Raw genomic sequence first — 21,056 nt, 5'->3', positions numbered from 1 at the left:
TAAAAAAAGCGTGTGAAATGCGGAAGTATTTGTTGCTCGTTGTCACTGAAGTTTGGAATGGAAGGAGCGCCGAGGGCAACCGCAGCCAGGAAAGCGCCTTCAGACTTTCTCTCTCCCATTCTCAGTTTCTATATTTTTCTGAATGGGGATTCCTTGGAAAAACATCCGGTTTAATTTGCCTCCGGCTTTTGAGGGCACTTGAGTGCTCCACTGATTGATGGAAATCCTTCCGAGGGAAGGGAAGGTGAGCTGGATCCTGTATTTCGCAATGCAGGTCCTAATTTCATTGTTCATTGATGAGCAGCTTGCACCTGACGAGCTGCCCACACGTCCTGCCAACGCACATCGCATACATATATAGCCAGGGATCGGGCGAAATGCGACGATTTCTGTCGCAGAGACCCAAACAATAATTTCGATTACGGAGTCACAGGTCCGAAATTCTGGCAGCCACAGATGCAATTAAATGTTAATCGATTGTGTTTCGTAGTACGTGTGGGCGTTAGTCGCCTGCCACGCCCCTCAACTGCATGCGTGAGAAGGACACTCGACGGCAGAAGGGAAGGGTGGACGGATGATGACCTCTTGCCTCTCAGAGGGACGCCAGGGGATAACTTGTGTGTCAGAGGCGTAATTAATTGTAAATAATTGTGAATGTGTCACTTGCAATTTATTTATTTTCCAAAGACATTCCTTAACAACAAAGGATAAAGGATTCGAAGAAAACAAACCTGGGGTTGACTCTTCTAGGGTCGCTTTAAAGTCCTCAACTCATTTGTATGCACAGCAGCCCAAGGAATGGTCAATAATAGGGACAGCTTAAGGTAACCCTTGTCCCCAGCATCCTCTTATTAAAAACTGAAAGATGGGCTGCGGTTTCCATGGGAGCATATTGCGCATACGCCATGTGGCCTGCTCCAGCTGGTAGATGCCTCAACTTGCTTCCAGACATTTGCATGTCAAACGCGTGCTAATTTCAAATTACTGCGACACTCCAACTCCGATTCGCAGCCCTTCCCCAGATGTCCTGGTTCCCCTCCGTCCCTACCAGCTCGATCGCATTATTTATGACTCGTACGCTTTCTGCGTCATTTTATAAACATTTTCCAAACATGTTCCGAGCTCCGACCTCGCCTCGCAAAGTTGTCGGAGGCTGCAGCAGCATATAAAATGTATAAAAATAAAAAGCGGGCGACTTTATGTTTTATTTATGAACCCTGACACAAAAAGTTCGCACGGGACTCCGGAATGCGTGTCGCCTCTTAATGTGGCCAGCAGAAGCAAAGAAAAGGTACTCCTACTGATGGGTAGGAGTATTACCCAATCGATACCCGATATGCAGATGCTCATTAAGTCGCAAAGTGGCTGCCATATGCTCGTAAAAGGGTCAGGGGTCAAGGGCTAACTATAAGCCCCAAGACAGGTTCCCTGGGAGGGCAACTCAAGGAGCCACAAACCACAAATCGCCGTTTAAATATTAATACATCAATCCACTTAATATGCGAGTTTATGCCGTCGAACGATGCAATAAATATAAAAAGGCAAGTCAGCCCACAGACACTCGTATAAAGATGATGCCCATATGCTGAGTCCTGTTGTAAATCCTTCTCCAGTGTCGGCTCCTGCTGCAGTATCTGTGTCCTTCCTCTGTGGGTTTGGGAGTAGGTGAATATCCACACCACTTTGTGATGAGTTTTTTCCTCACTCAAGTGATGGATGCATTGGAACACACATCATAAAGGGACCACAAAGAGAATCTCCATTAAAGTTACTGCCAGACTTCAATGGATTTTCATATTTTGGGCTCTGGCCTCTGAGGTTTTATTTGGCTTGTATTCCTGGCAGAAGTCAACCGCAATATGGTAGGAAAGCAAACAAGATTGTATTACGCCAAAGACAAAACAAATTTCTGGCATAAGCGCGCACTTCCTGAGAATTTTCTCGCTCCTGACTGCTGGCCGACGAAGGTACTGGCATAAAGGAAGTGGGCTTCTTGTTTACTCGAAGAACTTATAAAGAAAACATCAACTTGTATTTCCGTCTGCACTGAAATTGGGATGGGTCTAACAATAACACCACGAACACAGAACAGCAGCTTCAACAATATCCTGGCCACAGAAGTTGCCGGGATATCAAAGCAACATTTTGCATTAAAACTTAAGAAATCATTGGATTCAACGGCTGTGGCTGGAGGAGGATGCAGGCAGGCGAGGGATGTCAAATATTTTCCTTGGCCAAGAATGTTGCGTAACATATACTTGTGCGTTATGACTGCACGAGCAGAACCGAAAAATCTTAAAAAGAAGACCTTGCATTGGGTGTGTTATTTGTTTATATTCCGCATTAGAGTTCGTTTCTTGGGAAAATCTGGGAAATAGAAAGTTTATAAAATGTGACATCAAAGGTTTTTTTGAACAAATAAATAAATTTGGAACCTCATTAGAGAAAACTTTAAGGGAAAGACTTTCTCATAAAGTTCCAAATTGTGTTTGGCAGACCACCCTTAAAACCAAGAAATAAATCTGTGAAAACTAAGCCAAGCTGGAATTTAAATTTCTCATAAATATTTCGCCTAGTTTTGAAATCACCTGGATTTGGCTATTCCCGGCTAAAAGCCCGATGCCATCGTAAATCCCCATTCAAGTTCAGGTCACAACCCTTGTGGAGGCACCAGAAACCGCAGTGTAAACCAAACAGGAACAGCATTTGCCGGGTTCGCTCGTCGGAATTAATTTTGGCTTAGGGCTTACACATTCTTGGCCAATGAGATTTATGCGTTTGCTTACAAGAGCGTTTGCTTCTTGTTTTTGTTGTACTTTCTCCGGCTCGCTTTCTCTCTCTCTTTCTCCGGCTTCCAGTTCACCCACATTTTTGTCCCACGAAGAGCAAAAGTTAAATAAATATATGTATATGAAAAAAAATGTAACATAAAGGCGCAAAACAAAATGTTGTTTTGGTTCTGAATCCGTTTTCTCCTCGAATTTCTTTCTCAGGCCCCACAACGCACGTGTTTCGTTCGAAAAATTGTGGCGCCTGCGCCCCAATCCTTTTCGAAACTGGACGAAACTTGGGAAACCTACAGCCGATGGCCCAAACGATTCAAGCCGAAAGTATGGTCGTGTTTTAAAAGCCGAAACCTGGCCGAACTGATTTTTTTGCCGTGCCAATGAAGCGAAGGCGATTTGGAATCAGTTTGACTCGAACCTGCTCCGGAAGTGGAAGACAGTACCGCGAGTTCCTCGACCAAAAAAAACCCAATTATTTGAAACCAAAGTCCCATCAATAATTAATAAATACAACGACAGATCAATAAATAATAATATTTAATAATTTCTAAAAATAATGAATAGTTATACAAAGGTGTTTAATAATTAAAATACTCCCAGTGAGGTGTGTGAGTGCGGTCATAAAAATAATTCCTGCCACATCAGCAGGCCACAATAAATTCTGCGGTTGTGGATCGTTAAAATTTCGCTTACCTGAAATATTGCAGTGGCGTTCTCCATTTATTTTAGCAATTTGCATCCTGCATCAGGCAAGAGGGAAAAATTCATTAAAAATACAGCTGCAGCTCAAGTCGAGACGGTTGCTCAGCTCCACTCAACCCTGTGCCACATAAATTTCACGGCAATCAGCCGGTGCTGCAAGTCATCCAAACTTCATTTGTTGCCGCTTGGGCTGTGCTCCTGGAGTTGGAGTGCAGTGCTCCCAGGACTCGGCTCTCAGCTCCAAGTTCCCAGATCCCAGCTACCAGCTCCGTGCTCCTTCAACTGAAATATTGCTTCCATTATTTATGTTAAGTTTATGCAACATTCTCCGTGCATCCTGAAGCAACCTGCCACGGCTAGTGCTACTGCTACTTGCTACTTGCGACTGCAGCCCGGTGCTTGGCTCTCTCTTGTTTTTAATATCCTTCAGCTTGTAAAGGAATTACTCCTCGAGTCGGATCCCGAGGCATTCGGCTGGCTTGGATATCCCTCATTTTTATCATTTTCTTTTCGCTCTTCTCTATTTTCATCATTTGCCTCGTTATTCAAACATCATTATCCTTCTGGTTCACTGCACTAGGTGCCCGGGAAAAAGGATAATGGGTACTAGATGCTGCCATCGAGTGCATTAATAAATCAATTTTTTCCCATTTTTTTCTGCATCTCAAAGAGGCCGTTTATCTGCAGGAATTGACAGATCAATAATGAAAGAGGAATCATGAAACTGAAATGTAATCGCAGTCAGGCAATCCAATTTGCCAAGAAATGAACTCTAATTTGATAGAAAAGTTGTTAGACATTTTAAGTAGAAAAAAAGAGAAAATGAAATCTTTAAAACTAACTAAGAACTATTATAATTAGACCACCATGGGAAAATAAATTGTGGTGTGTGGCATGGAACGTGAGCTTCTTGTGCATTTTTCGCCTCAAGCTCATTAACTTGAGGCACTCGTTGCCAGATACTTATTTTCCCCTTGGCGGTAAAAAGGATAATAGAGCGAAAACAAAAACATTTACTAATTAGCACTCCAAGGCTGCAATGAACAATGAATGTAAAATTATCAAATCGTTTGTTTTTGGCTTTCTGTTTTTAAGCTATTAGCGAAGAAAATAAATGAAAGGTTTTTTTTTCAGCAACATTCTTGTATTCCAACATTCTGTAAGGAATTTTCGTGGTAGGTCGTAGGGGCATGAATGAAAAGAAAACGAATTTTAAATGCATTTTCTTGCTGCACTCCATGTCACGCGTTGAATATCTTGTTACGGTGGCTTTCCTACACAGAAAGAAAAATTAATAATATTGCTGTTTAAGGCTTTCTTTGATTATTAAAGTTAAAAGATTAAAACAGTCTTTAAATAAGCAGATTTCTTGAAAGTTTCTTTGAAACATAACTAGTTTAATAAAGTTTCTTCTAACAATATGGTTGTACCAGTGTAGCCACTACTTCTCCTCCTTCAGATACGAGTCACTCCTCCTGAAAACAATTCCATTTGCACTGGCTGTCAGATCTCCAGGCATTGCTCAGCTGCCTGGTCGACAATTCTCCTGTCGCGGCCACAGGACATGGCGAAAGAGATGCAGATGGTGCAAGAAAAGAGACGGCTACCAGATGACAGCCATGAATGCCACTTCTTCTGCTACCTCCGAGCATAATTTACATTGTATTCTCCGGCTTGAGTGTGCAGTTGAGGCTGTCTTTTATGGTTTGTCTTCAGGCTTTTGCGTTTTTCTGCAATTCTTTGTTTTTTTTTGTTTTTTTTTGGTAGAAATGCCACATTGCAATTCGCGATGCCAGAGCGAGAATTTCAGTTGTCACAACTGAGGAATTTTGTGAGTGAAATGCTTTCTTCGAGCGGAAAGCCGAGTTAGCTTCAATTTATACATGTCAGGCTTGTTAAGCTGTGATTGCCGGCGATGGCATAAAACTGGACTCTGGCGGCCAAATTGCATCATAATTACCAAACTGCCTCCGTGCCCCATTCCCAGGCCCTAAGTGCTTTTTAACGAGCTCGCTTTCGGTTCGACCTCTATGTACTACAAAACTGGAAAAAGCGAAAAATTTGAACATTTGATTTCACGATTTTGGTTCGTAATACTCCCCAGCGAACCAAACAGCAGCCATCCATGGACGCTGTTTGAATCCTGCTGTAATAATCTCGTACATGAACCCAGTAATTTGTAATTTCAACCTAATTACTTCAGGCCCGGCCCGATCCTTGCGTGGAGAAATGGCTGGAGGTCAGAGCGAAACAATGTTGTCAACAATAAAATGTCAAAAAGCAAAGCAAGGCTACAACAGTACGCCCATGGACCCGCCCACGCAGTCCTGTACGGTGGTGCGTGTGTGTGAGTGTCAGGACTTTCGTCCTTTTTCTGCGGGCTGATATGTTAATCATCTGACGGACATTTCTGGGTCATTTGAATTGGTTTTTTCACGTCTAATGTTTCTATTTTTGTTACATTTTTGTAGTTCTATCAATCAGCAAAAAAAAGTTGCCTCATTAATGAAATTTAAAATGCAGTGTGTGATTAAAAAAATCTAATTAATCATTTACGGATCTATTTTAATAATTTATTGTCATTTGACTTTAATTATAAGCCTTATTAGCATACTACAGCTATATTACATTTAGACTCGGTTTAATTATAAATTAAATTGTATGGCTTTCATAGAAAACCTATATGGCTTTATTGACATTTTAATATCTATTGAAAGTTTTCAATATGGGTAAAAAAAACTATATTAATAAATGCAGAAACGTTAATATTTTAGTCTTCTGTCTCTTTAGTTACCAAACATTTGACAGCACAAACAATTTTTATACTTTTTTTGAGTCAGAATCAAATATTAATATTTCGAAGCGCCAACTGAGTTGAGTTGAGTAAATGGATCAACCGAATCATGGTCGAATGGAGTTTCGGGAGGAAGCCAGCGGGAGTCTGGCCATTCAGGAAGCCGATATGGAATGTTCATTCATATTTTATTTCGCAAAATTGTTCGCGACCAAGTCGGGGGAAGAGCCAACTGAATTGTCAGCCTAACCAGTCAGTTAAATGCATTTCCATGAAAAAAACAAGAAGCTAACAGAAGCTTATGATGGTCCAAAGTGGTGATACTCTTTATGAAAAAATATTATTGATATTTTTCAAAAATGTTACATCATGAATAGACTATGGAAGTTTTATCTGAATCCTTAACTCTTCGGAATTTTTTTTTATACAATAAAAGAGTAGGGCAATGAAAGTTCCACCATTTTGAAAGTGGTAACAACAGTTATGGCAAAAAATCAGCGGTCACAATGGTAGTAGCCGTAAAAGTAACAGTTACAATGACACAGTCGTTACTTCTGGCCATCCATCGTGGTTCTGCACTTTATAATGCGCATTGCCAGGGCCATAAAATAGTAACGTCAATGGAACGCATTCATATGTGGCCATATTCGTATATACAATCGGTGTATATATGTATGTAGGGGCTGACCGGAATAAAGTGCTATTAATAATAAATGTTGCATTTTCAGAGGGCAAAGGCAAAAGGGTAGGCCAAATGAACTTGGCAAACAGAGAACCGAAAACAATAGTTAAAGCCTGGCTACAAAAGCTGGAATATGCTAGTATTGGATACACTATATTGATATTAAATTTTGTGTTTCTGTTAATGGTTAAGTTTTTAGTTAGAAAACTTTTGCCAACTTTGTCATGTAAAAAGCTGAAAACATTCTATTGGAATATGATGACCTCTATCCTGAACCCTTTTATTTTTTTTACTGAAAATTGTAGTCAACATACAACGTTGTAAAGCCCAGGCACTGGCAACGATTGCAACAGCAACAATGGCCAATGGCGGGACGATTGCCATAATAATAATAGGGAATGCCATAATCCCCTGAAATCGGCGTTTCCCTGTGGCCGTTGACTGCCCTTTTTGTTGTTTTTATTATTTCCACATGCCATGTGTTGACTGCAACTTTTATTTGTATTTTCATTATTTCGTCTGCAGCGGCAATAACTACCACAACAATAACACAAACAATGGCGAAATGCAATTCGACGCGTCAAGTGAATTAAGCGATTTTTAAAGCTTTACGCTAAATGAAATTTGAATTGCAAAAGTGTTCACTTGTGTGTGCAAATTAAATTACGCAAATCAAATAAATGCTTTAACCGAAACCGGAGGAAAACGAAATAAATAAACAAACCAATACAAAAAATTCGAGCAAGAATCAAACCCGAAAATGTTGCCCAAAAAAATCAAGCTACAATTTGTGTAAACAATTCAACGAATACGTTTTCCCATCTGCCACAGATAAATAGAGATACAACACTTAACCAAACAAGCACCAAATAGAATATAAACAATAATAAAAAATGTTTATTTTAACGGTAATTAAATTGCTGTTGATAGCCTTAAATATATTTCCCAGTCGATTTACGAATCGACGGATTATGTTTCTCATCTACATGACGAATCTGGTGACACACGGTAAGTGTGCGATTAATAAACTAAACTAACTATATTCAGTATTAATTTATTATGCATTTATTTTTTTGAGGATTTAATAAAGCTTGTGATAAATTGATAATTTCAGTTTGGGTTTTTTGCTTACCAGAGACCACATTTTTGTTGGGGATTATTAAACAGAATTCCTATTAAATGGAATTGAATTGCGTAGTTTCCCTTTTCATTGTTTAAGCCTGTCCCCAGGCCTGGAAAATCCTTTCCGAATCCCTAAATAAGCTCATATTCGCTACTAACCCTAACGTGTTGGGTTCCCATGTTGGAACTGTCAGATCTGGTCATAATTTAATTAAGAAAATGAGACCTCAAAACGGTGGCCACACGGCCTGTCCTGCCACCCAGCCAGAACCCAAAACATTGGCCCAAACGCAGGCCGAAGTCGTGAACCGTGACACAGCTGCAGTACTGGTGCCTACCAGTACAAGGGGGCGTGGCCGGGTATGGGGTAGAAGGCGCCAAAGGGGCGTGCTCCGACTGCACAAGCCAGATAAGGGGAAAAACACGGCCAGAAGGTAGAACATTTTTTTCAAACAGGTGTTGGCAGGATTCTGGAGCATATGGTTTGAAAAGCAAGAAAGGGTATTAAAAAGACTTCACTCTTTAATCAAATTCATGCCAAAAGTTAAGTTTTTCTTTACTTTAGTTTAAAACATAATTTTATAGACTTAAAGATAATATTTATCCTTTTTTAGTAACTATGTAGGTATATCGAAGTCGTCTAGGATTTTTATATTTCGTTTTGTTTGTCTTATTTTTGCAACACTTCCGCCGCAGAGACAGCGCCATGAAAACGAAGTGAATGCATAGAAAAGGAAAATGGCAACGTACCACCCTGCCACAGAGACAAAGGTTGCATCAGGCAACAGGCTACGTGCTACGTGCTGCCATTCCCCGCCACACGCCCCGTCTGGCCAGATACTGGATAAAAAATTGCTTTGTTTAATTATTTCATAATGACGCTGCGGCTGCGGCTGCCACTGTTTTGCTTTTGTTTTTGCTGCCACACTGCCGTTGATTATATTTGGCCTCTGGGTCAGGAATTTCCGGCAACAGCTGCTATTGCTCCTCCATCAACATTTGCACTTCTTTATTTTTATTACCCGGTACACTACCGGGCCGGGCTTTAATGACTTCGTTACCGTGTTTCCTTGTTGCCATGGCAAGGACTCCCTGGCCTACAAATTATTTATAGCCAGGGACTATTAATGTGGGACTTAAAAAGTAACTATTTTAAAAAAGAAATATTACTTATGAATAAGTAAATAATGAAGGAGGCTTATAAGATATGAAATAGACAAGATAACTTGGCTTATGGGTCGCTCGGTAATAATTAGAAAGGCTTAACAAACATAGTTTTTATCAAGGCATTGCATTTAAAATTATAAGGAAGATATTAATAAATATTAATATTTTTTATAATAACATTAGTCTCATATATCTAATTTGAATGATTTCCTAGCATCCTAAGCAACTGCCTCATTATAAATATTCCAATTGCTTTTATCTCCTTGAAACCCTATCCATTTCTAATTTGAGCATTATCAAGGCAATCCCTCAGTTTCAGGAAAATTCCTTTCTCCACTCCTTTCACTCGTCACTCATTAACTAACTGACTTTCCCTGTGGCTTTCTCTCGGCCATTGTCTATATCTTGCAGTCATGATGGATGAGCCACGCTTTGCACAGCCGATACCGAACGTCACCGTCGCCGTGGGTCGGGATGCCAATCTTCCCTGCGTGGTGGAGCATCTGGGAGGCTACAAGGTGAGTGGCGAAAGGGGAAAATCCGAGGGTGAGGTAAAGAAACCCCGGAAAACACTCTATAGCCGGCAGGGAATGTCATAAATCGTGCGTAAACTGAGCACTTGAACGTCGGTCGGTCATTTGATGAAGGAGTTAGTAACCGGGACGGGCACTGTCAAAAATCAATTTCACAAATTGCACAAAGGATGGCAGACGTTTGGCACTTGAAGATAAAAGGCGATTTTGAAATGCCTATCAAGATATAAGCATCGAATTCAATGGAAATTTAATGACCAACTGGTTTCCGATGACTTTCGGCTGTCATTAGCAGGAGCCGTAGACGTTTGTTTGCCCCGAAGAAACAATTTAAGGGCCCTGCTCTGCATATATGGATTTAATCCACAACTAAGCTAAGGATATAATCGGGATACAGCAGACAGGACCTCTGGTGCTCTCTCGGCCAAACAGAATGGCTAGAAAATCACTTATCATTTATCTCCCTCAGCTGCTGGCACACAGCGAGCTCATAACAAATCACAAATATTTACTCGCCATATCAACTTCATATAAAACACTGTCCCCAGGATCTGGCCAGGCCGGCTGGGCCAGAGTCCTGGTCCTTGTTCTTATTGGACTTTTGTCAACATTGGCCAGGACATGAATGTGAGAAAAAGAGAAAGTCTCAAGGCGAAAGGACGAAGGCGGAAGAGGCGAGAAACTCATTGCTGTCAGAGCTGGTTCTGAGGGAGAATTTGAAAAGTTTGCAGCTGACTCAAGGCTGAGCGAAATCCTTGCATCAGGATAAGTCCATCCCTCAGTGCACTGAAGGTACAATTTTAATTTTGGTGATGAAATAGTGAAATATTGGATGAGTACCTTTTATCCGTATGAGTACAAATTAATTCTGCTTTAAACAAAACTCAAAACTAGTATTAAAAGGTATCTAAAACTGCCATAAATTTTATAAATTCTTTAGAAAAGTTTCCATATGTTAGCTTTAGTTTTACTTCCTAAAATTTTCTCTGTGCATCCTGTCTGTCACACGCAACCGGCAAAGCGAAGCCCAAAGAAAGTGCGAACAGTCTGCTAGGATAAAAGAAAAAAGTGTATTAAAAATGCGGAAACAGCTGTCAGGCTGGCTTTATCCTCGAGTCCTGCGTCGCAACATGACGTTCATTTATAATGGCAGAGGGCTCCACATGTGTTGGCAGGGGCCTTAGTATTGTGTGATATCCCTAAAAGGCAACATAGCCTTGAGGGGCTTTGACATTAGTTGGTCATATTGTGAGCGAACGATGCCAATCGATTTTCCGAAAATTTTCAATTTTCCAGGTTGCCTGGATTCACATTGACAGGCAAATGATTTTGACAATCCACCGGCATGTAATATCCAGAATACCGCGCTACAGCATCACCTACACGGATAATACGTGGCTGCTCCACGTGAATCAGGCTCATCAGGATGATCGCGGCTACTACATGTGCCAGGTCAACACCAATCCCATGATTAGCCAAGTGGGCTACCTACAGGTGGTGGGTGAGTACGGCCATGGTCCAGGACTCGTGCAGGGATATCATTAAAATTGAAAATATCCGCAGTGCCGCCAAACATTTTGGACATCGAGAGCACACCGTCATCGGTGGCTGTGCGTGAAAATCAAAATATCAACATGACATGCCGGGCCGATGGTTTTCCGGCTCCGAAAATTATTTGGCGACGTGAGGATGGCGAGGAAATTGCTGTTGAAAAGAAGAAAAAAGGTAAATCGGAGAGGGGGCTTCAATGACTTTATAGTTTGTTAAAAAAAAGAATATTTCTTCAACAAATTTTTATTTTTAAAAACTGTTTTACATTTTTTCTGAGCTACGTGTTAATTTACAAAATTCTCATACTCTTTTTTCCTATTTCCATCCATGTCCTGGATACCCCATAAAAACAGTGCTGGTTTACGATGGTGATGTCCTGCCACTGACCAAAGTGAGTCGCAACGAAATGGGCGCCTATCTATGCATCGCCACCAATGGAGTACCGCCCTCAGTGTCCAAAAGGATCATTTTGGACGTGGAGTGTAAGTATTCGATGACTAGCTTAAACATTTGGAGGGGTACAGGAACTAAATGGGAAATGAAAGCCATTCCCAGCCAGGTGACAGGGGAGAGTGGGTGGGCCCTTGTATTAAATTAGATCGTAGTTGGCTGCCTTTGTCGGTTTTAGTTGGAACACGCGCGCGCACTTACCGGAGCGCGTCGTGGCCATTCATCCAGCCCGGCTATCCATCTATCCTATCCGGCCATCCTGGCATCCATCCAGCCATCCTGCCATATTCCTTGCGTCTCGTCTGTCGCTTGTACCTGCTGCTCATCAATTTAACTGCACGCTCGTTGCTCTGGCAATGAGTGACAAACGCAGCTAAGCTGCCGCCATCTAATGCAGCTGATATATAACTAGGGATACATGTATAAAATACACTGAAAGAAATAACAGGTTGAAAGTCTAAAGAGAACAGCTGTTCAGCTTAAGGAAAATAGGGATTAAAATTTTCCAAATATACTATTTCTGTATTAATTACTCCCCATCCTTAATACTATTTTTTTCATCCTTTTTCAGTGGTATACAATTTTATTTTCTGTGTATTTGGAGCGGTAAGGATATGGTATCCTCGCGCTGGGCGTAAAAGTTACGCTGCCATTGCACGCCGTGCGCCAGTAAACGCTTGTTAATCCTAACGAGTTTCAGCCGGCTACCCCCTACTTCTGCCCCCTCCTCCTCACAATGCCCTCCCCACTCCCCCTTTTGACAATAATTCACGTCACGTACCTGCAATAAAGTCACTTGCCGGCGTTGCACGTATGACTTTGACGGCGTTTTTCTGTTTCGCCGTGTCTCTCCGCCAATATGGGGCATGCCACACACATCCATAGCGTGTGGCGGTGTCTGTGTGTTTTTCTCTCTATTTTATTATGAACGGTTTTGTGCGTGGCTGAGCCGATTGGGAGGAAAAATCGGCATGAGGCAGGAACAGTGAGGAAAACGCTCCCCAAAGCCAGACTCTTATTGCAGGTGTAGGCATTGTCAGTAGCGTTTAAAATTGCCAACCTCCTCGCTCTTCGATTTTGTTGTTCGGTTTCGGTTTTGAAAATACGCAACCCAATACATAGTTTCATTGAGGTTGGCTAACAGAAAAGCCAAGGATACCATTCATTTTGTGTTAAGTGAGATGGAAGGCGTAATATATTGGAACTCAGAGCAAGATGAATGTTTAACGTTTAAGGTGGGGTGAGGCTTTGGGCTACAAAAACGTTTCAGACAATAATGTTTTATGGCTTTTTAATTTTAAAAGATTTATTTTTAGAACCCATGATTTATAGATACTAATATATGAATAATCCTAAAAAAAAGTCCCATGCTTCTATCTACAAAAAACACGGAAGTAGGGTCATTTCCGATAGTACAGTTATATGGCAGCTAAAGGATATATTCCCCTATATGGAGATATAGTCCCCCATCACTCACAGTGATGGCTATATCTTCCCCAATACTCATCCGATTCTCAAGCGGAGTACCTTGAACGATTTCTGGATCGATTTGCCACCATTCTGCATCAAAATCCTGAGACAAAATAGTTTTTAGATTTTTTGTCCATTTTTCAGGATGGGATCCCTTGGAAATGGGGTTTCTCCCTATAGGGTCCACTGTGATGGCTATATCTTTACCAATACTCATCCGATTCTCAAGCGGAGTACCTTAAACGATTTCTGGATCGATTTGCCACCATTCTGCATCAAACCCTGAGACAAAATATTTTTTCGATTTTTTGTCCATTTTTCAGGATGGGATCCCTTGGAAATGGGGTTTCTCCCTATAGGGTCCACTGTGATGGCTATATCTTTACCAATACTCATCCGATTCTCAAGCGGAGTACCTTAAACGATTTCTGGATCGATTTGCCACCATTCTGCATCAAAACCCAAAGACAAAATATTTTTTCGATTTTTTATCTATTTTTCATGATGGGACCCCTTGGAAATGGGGTTTCTCCCTATAGGGTTCACTGTGATGGCTATATCTTTACCAATACTCATACGACTCTCAAGCGGAGTACCTTAAACGATTTCTGGATCGATTTGCCACCATTCTGCATCAAAACCCAAAGACAAAATATTTTTTCGAATTTCTGTCCATTTTTCATGATGATCCCTTGGAAATGGGGTTTTCCACTATAGGGTCCACTGTGATGGCTATATCTTTACCAATTCTCATCCGATTCTCAAGCGGAGTACCTTAAACGATTTCTGGATCGATTTGCCACCATTCTGCATCAAAACCCTGAGACAAAATATTTTTTCGATTTTTTGTCCATTTTTTATGATGGGACCCCTTGGAAATGGGGTTTCTCCCTATAGGGTCCACTGTGATGGATATATCTTTACCAATTCTCATCCCATTCTCAAGCGGAGAACCTTAAACGATTTCTGGATCGATTTGCCACCATTCTGCATCAAAACCCTGAGACAAAATATTTTTTCGATTTTTTGTCCATTTTTCATGATGGGACCCCTTGGAAATGGGGTTTCTCCCTATAGGGTCCACTGTGATGGCTATATCTTTATCAATTCTCATCCCATTCTCAAGCGGAGAACCTTAAACGATTTCTGGATCGATTTGCCACCATTCTGCATCAAAACCCTGAGACAAAATATTTTTTCGATTTTTTGTCCATTTTTCATGATGGGATCCCTTGGAAATGGGGTTTCTCCCTATAGGGTCCACTGTGATGGCTATATCTTTATCAATTCTCATCCCATTCTCAAGCGGAGAACCTTAAACGATTTCTGGATCGATTTGCCACCATTCTGCATCAAAACCCTGAGACAAAATATTTTTTCGATTTTTTGTCCATTTTTCATGATGGGACCCCTTGGAAATGGGGTTTCTCCCTATAGGGTCCACTGTGATGGCTATATCTTTATCAATTCTCATCCCATTCTCAAGCGGAGAACCTTAAACGATTTCTGGATCGATTTGCCACCATTCTGCATCAAAACCCTGAGACAAAATATTTTTTCGATTTTTTGTCCATTTTTCATGATGGGATCCCTTGGAAATGGGGTTTCTCCCTATAGGGTCCACTGTGATGGCTATATCTTTATCAATTCTCATCCCATTCTCAAGCGGAGAACCTTAAACGATTTCTGGATCGATTTGCCACCATTCTGCATCAAAACCCTGAGACAAAATATTTTTTCGATTTTTTGTCCATTTTTCATGATGGGATCCCTTGGAAATGGGGTTTTCCACTATAGGGTCCACTGTGATGGCTATATCTTTACCAATACTCATCCGATTCTCAAGCGGAGTACCTTAAACGATTTCTGGATCGATTTGCCACCATTCTGCATCAAAACCCTGAGACAAAATATTTTTTCGATTTTTTGTCCATTTTTCATGATGGGACCCCTTGGAAATGGGGTTTCTCCCTATAGGGTCCACTGTGATGGCTATATCTTTATCAATTCTCATCCCATTCTCAAGCGGAGAACCTTAAACGATTTCTGGATCGATTTGCCACCATTCTGCATCAAAACCCTGAGAAAAAATATTTTTTCGATTTTTTGTCCATTTTTCATGATGGGATCCCTTGGAAATGGGGTTTCTCCCTATAGGGTCCACTGTGATGGCTATATCTTTACCAATTCTCATTCGATTCTCAAGCGGAGTACCTTAAACGATTTCTGGATCGATTTGCCACCAGTCTGCATCAAAACCCTGAGACAAAATAGTTTTTAAATTTTTTGTCCATTTTTCATGATGGGATCCCTTGGAAATGGGGTTTTCTACTATAGGGTCCACTGTGATGGCTATATCTTTACCAATTCTCATCTGATTCTCAAGCGGAGTACCTTAAACGGTTTCTGGATCGATTTGCCACCATTCTGCATCAAAACCCTGAGACAAAATAGTTTTTAGATTTTTTGTCCATTTTTCATGATGGGATCCCTTGGAAATGGGGTTTTCTACTATAGGGTCCACTGTGATGGCTATATCTTTACCAATTCTCATCTGATTCTCAAGCGGAGTACCTTAAACGATTTCTAGATCGATTCTCCACCATTCTGCATCAAAATCCTGAGAAATATTTTTTAAATTTTTTGTCCATTTTGTCCTTAAAAATGGGGTTTTCCCATATATGGCTCAAAGTAAAGGCTATATCTACACTTTTGACCAATATTATAATACCCTCTGCAAGGGTATAACAAACAGAAGGAAGTTTTTCTTGTTCCACGGAAAACTTTTTATGTCAACTGCCACACATTCCACGACAAACCCATCCACATCACGTACTTCCCAATAAGTGTAGCTATTTTTCCTCCCTTTTGCTGACGTGTTGTCTTAGCCATATTGTATGTATATTGCCCCACTTCAATGCTGGCTGTCTAGGTTTCCAGCTTTGTCATTGCACTTTCATTTTAAGCTGACTGGAAAACGTTGAACAGGCGTAATGCTGCCGCTTATGCGTGCTTTGCAACGACACCTGAAAGCCTCCCAAACCTCTATCCGTCCCACCCTTTGTCACCTGAGCATATTCCCTTTGGTTCTGTTTACATTTGCCAACGTTCCGTATCAAAAATCTTTCTCTTTTCATTTCAAAACAGTTTCGCCAATGATTTGGGTGCCGAATCAACTTGTTGGCGCTCCATCCGGCACAGATGTAACCATCGATTGCCACACGGAGGCGCATCCCAAGTGAGTTTTCCATAGATTTTCATTTACTCCAGTTTTTGTAGCATACATTTAAAGGCACTGTGGGAGTGCTTGCATGTTTGAAACTATATTATTTTAACTTTTGATTTTTAAATGCTCTTACTAGTTTACTTTTAGTTTATATACCTAAATTGTTTAATAGAGTATTTAAATTTCATGATTTGAATTGAAAAATTTGTTATTGCACCTGGATGCAGTGAGTTTTTACATGTAATTTTGCGTCTCTGTTGAGTTTTGCTCATTCGATTTGCCTTTGATTTTGTTAAAATATTTACTTTCATTTGAGAATTTGATTAGTTTTCTTCTATCCTCTGTCAGTGTGTTTGTGTTGAATATATTTTCGTTTATATTCGATTTGAGTTTAACTGCAAAAAGTTGAAATGCTGATATGCCCTCTCCCATCTGTTCCACCCACAGGGCCATCATCTATTGGGTGTATAACTCGGTGATGGTATTGCCGAGCAAGAAATACAAAACCGACTACACGGAGAACTCCTATCGGTAAGTCAGAAACAAAATATAGAGGCTGTTGGAGATACCAAAACTAAAAAAAATAATCATCCAACATACAACATCTAAAATTGTGTTGTTAAATATTTATCATGCATTTGCACTTGCCTTTTGGGGGTCAGGTGCAAGTGCAGCTCAAAGTTCCCGCAAATGTTTTTGCCCCCCAGCTCACAGATAAGCCGTTGAACTATGAGAATTCAAACGGGGGAGGGGGCTGGGAGGAGCGGTAAAACGTTTTGTGGGTATATCCTTAAGCTTAACGTAACGTATCCTTTGCAGTGCCCACATGAAGCTGACGATAAGAAACCTACAATATGGTGACTTTGGCAACTATCGATGCATCTCGAAGAACTCACTGGGGGAAACGGAAGGCTCCATACGTGTTTACGGTAAGAGCATTTGTATTGGTAACTTAAGTGCACTAGTTACAGCAAACATAGATGCACTTGAAGAAAAACTAGCTATCATCTAGCATGGAAACATTATTAAGATATCAATAGGATCATAATTTCAATAATTTTGAAATTAATACAAATTAAGTTTTATTTTTTTAAACAACCTTATTAGCCCTCTTGATTTTTTTCAAGTGCACCGTCGCACACCCTGAGCAATGCAATATCGTGCGCCCTTTGTGGCACAATTTTGCCGAAAGCTTTTACCTATAGACCCTGAATCCAGGAGCTCCTACATGCACTATACCGTGTCCTCTAGAGCGTAAAACTAAACGAGCGGTTGCTGGTGTCTGGTCCTGGCTAGCCTCCTTTCTCCACCCCTGTCGTCCAACCCCTTCCACACCCACACCTCATAGGACACCCCCAAGCTTATTGCCGGCAAGACACGGAGACACATTCACCATAAACGTAAACGGAAAATAAAGGTGAATTTCGGAATTGTTTGACTTTGTATCGTTTGCTAGCCCAAGGACTTCTTCCCCCCACATCTACGTGTAGAGTATTCGAGTGTGTCTGTGTATTGCTTGCGTTTATTTATTTATTTTTTGTGCACTTGTACTGTCTTCGGGGTTTGTTTTAGTGTTTACAAGTCTGCTGATGCACTTGTACTGAAGATGTATTATTGGAAAGGTTATCGAAACATTTGTTGAAACTTTTTTGTCATTGGAGTCACTTGTTTTATTGTGGAGCGTTTAAAGGAAATGACTTAAATGGAAAATAAATGTTGGCAGGGTAACCCCAAGCAGGGCTGCGCAGGCAGAATTTCTCCATTAGTAATTACTAAGACTTTAGTAAATTAAAATTTCTTTGATTTATGCACACTTTGACTCCAGTCGTAAAGAGAGTGTGTGTGTGCTTGACCTTACCACTAGAGAACCCACTTGACATAGTAAACCAACAAGCAGGAGAGCCCACATAAAAACGAAGCCTGCATAATGTAATGAAAAACCATTTTGTATAATTTGATATATTTTCCATTTTTCCATTTTCTGGCTTACAGTGGCTGCCTCTGGCTGCTAGCTGCCTGTTTCTAATTATTAATTATGCTATGTTATTCAATTCCATTTGCAGAAATACCTTTGCCATCCACGCCATCCAAGCAGGTCACCCACACCACCGTCGAGTCCAGGGAGAGTAAGTATGGTATCAGTCGGTGGGGCTTACTCGGGGGAATGAGGGAACTAAAGGGATATGGAATGCTTCGTATTTGTGCTTAACACATTCGGTGTTGAGCGTGAAAGTCACACCAACCCACACAGACACACTCAAACACATAGACTCGGAGTCAGGAGCAGGATACAGGATACGGCGAGCCACAAACAAAACTGCGAAAGTAGCAGCTAAGCCAGACAGATCCTCAAACAGGAGCGGGAGCGGGAGGCGAGGAAAAGGGGCTGGAGTGGGAGTTGGAGTAGGACACGCCCACAAAGAGATAAAGTAAAGCACTTTTGACTATTTCAGCGACGGGGCCTTCGCCTTCTTCTATCTGACATCCACTGACACTCGAAGAAAAGATAAGATATATTGTTTAAAATATTTAAAAAATGGACAAAATTCTGACTTTTAATAATTTAATAAAACCTTAAAAGAAATAAGACCTTAAATTTCAATTCAACTTTTAAAACTAAATACTAGTTTTACATTTTTTAAAAAGCATTTTTTCGTGCTTCAATCTCCAGTTCTTGTTGAAATTCAAGTCGAGCAGAAAAGTACACACACTTTCAAGTCTCCGTCCTCCATGTCCGTGCCATGTCCATGCTGGCCGTGTCCTTTTCCTTTACCCTACTCCATGTCCAGGATCTCAGCGTACCCTGGCAAAGCAATATGCTGGGGATTATGCCGGGGCGGAGGATTTTCGGGGGCATTAGGTTGGAAACACATTTGAAACACTGCCGCAGATGCTCAGCACTGGAGGAGAGAGCAAAAGACCAAACATATTTTATTTAAAGTGACTGGCAAAGCAGCGCGCGAGCAATGCAACGGAACCTAATCCAGGAGTCAGCCAACAAAGAATGTTTTCCTTCCTATATGTGCTCCTGGGCTCTTGTGTGTACGACTTTGTGTGTGCCTTTGTGCGGAGAAAATAAATTTTTTGTATCGCAGCCAAGATTTCCACGCAATTTAACTTGAAAACCGTGTCAGGCTGGGGTTAAGTTTGGTTTAAGAGACCGCAACTTTTATTAGTCAATAGTGACCCAAAACTAAACAAACTGAGAACCGAGGACTGTGGAAACAATCAACAACTTTGGAATGTTTTCAACTTAAAGTTTCTTAGGGAAGAGTTTAGTGTTCAGTGGAAAAAAATTGAAATGTATTTTGATGTATATATTTTCATTCCAAATCTACAGACAATATTATACCCTCATCACGCAACGACACAACGAAATCCATGCAAACGGATGTGGGATATGCCATAAGAAACGATTTATATCCTGGCTCGGCCTCCTCGTCCTCTGCCGGTCCTGGTGGCAGCTCCTCGGCGGCCTCCTCGTCCTCGACCTCGATGCAGACATCGGCCCTGCCGGGCGGCGGCGGTGCTCCCGGCAACAGTCTCTCCTCCTTGGGGGGCAGTTCCAAGGGCTCCCTGGCGATAGGCAAGAGCATGTTCTACACGGAACGACCACCGAATGAGTACGCCTCGTCAGTGGGTAAGTGTTTCAGAAATGCTCATCAGGCGTCATCCGACAGACCCTTTAAAACGATATATGTATCTCTCCTTCTCTCCTAGCTGACATGGTGCCTCAGAGAGCTCTGCTCAGCTGCTCGCTGCTGTTGGGGTCTGGAGTCTTTCTGGTCCTGCTTTGAAATCAATAAATCGTGTTTGAGTTACTCAATAAGCATTTCGAAAATGCAGCCAAAGGGGGTCTAGAACGGGGCGGGATAGTTTAGGTACATCAACATATTTCATAGCTGAAAGTATATCAAAAACCCAATAATACGAGTAAACCAAAACGAAAAGAACAAGGATGCTTCGAACATGGCTAGCGCCAAGGCTACAAGAATTTGTAAAATTATGGAAACGAAAAGCAAAAGGGAAAAGTATTTTGCAAAAACTATAAAATGCTCATTGTATGTATAATACTTTTTGAAATTGTAAGCTTAAGATGGATGTTCATCCGGAAATATTACTTGTACAATACGTAGACTATGTTACCAATAAGATTAACTATTAATTTTTGAACTTTATACAAATGTGAGTTTTTCTTTTCTTTCATTTATTTCACCACCAACATATCAATTAATAAGATTTCATATCGTATGAACCATAAAGTTGAATTGAAACATATCCCAAATTGCAGAGACAAGATTACTATTTTATGATTAAGGTTTTCCGATTATCAGAAGTGGATTAAAAATATAAACACCTCTTTTCACTGTTTAAAAAGCTTCCATATACCGACCGACCTTTAACACCCCACCGTCAAAGTCAAGAGGATTTTATTTCGCTGCAGGACAACCCCTTTTCGCACTCAAACGAACAGAAGCAAAAAAAAATCCAATTTATTTAATGAAAGAAAAAGTCGATGGGATGTCGTCGTTGTGGCAGCCACCCAGCCACGCCTCCCGATAGCTGGTGATGG

General features: G+C 41.0%; 1 protein-coding gene across 1 annotated transcript; it reads left to right on the top strand.

Moving 5' to 3' along the window:
* Positions 1-3,207: 3,207 nt before the first annotated feature.
* DIP-delta (Dpr-interacting protein delta) lies at positions 3,208-20,671 on the top strand. Its single transcript, XM_017245029.3, has 12 exons — positions 3,208-3,390; positions 7,490-7,972; positions 9,665-9,771; positions 11,083-11,287; positions 11,350-11,511; positions 11,691-11,819; positions 16,405-16,495; positions 16,931-17,014; positions 17,303-17,412; positions 18,547-18,609; positions 19,824-20,123; positions 20,204-20,671. The coding sequence occupies exons 2-12, from the start codon at positions 7,858-7,860 to the stop codon at positions 20,278-20,280; spliced, it is 1,443 nt and encodes a 480-aa protein (XP_017100518.1). The 5' UTR covers positions 3,208-3,390; positions 7,490-7,857; the 3' UTR covers positions 20,281-20,671.
* The last annotated feature ends 385 nt before the right edge of the window (positions 20,672-21,056 follow it).

This window comes from Drosophila bipectinata, chromosome 3L, assembly GCF_030179905.1.
Source record: "Drosophila bipectinata strain 14024-0381.07 chromosome 3L, DbipHiC1v2, whole genome shotgun sequence".
In the NCBI taxonomy this organism is placed as follows: Eukaryota; Metazoa; Arthropoda; class Insecta; order Diptera; family Drosophilidae; genus Drosophila; species Drosophila bipectinata.
This window is presented reverse-complemented; position numbering and strand designations above follow the sequence as displayed.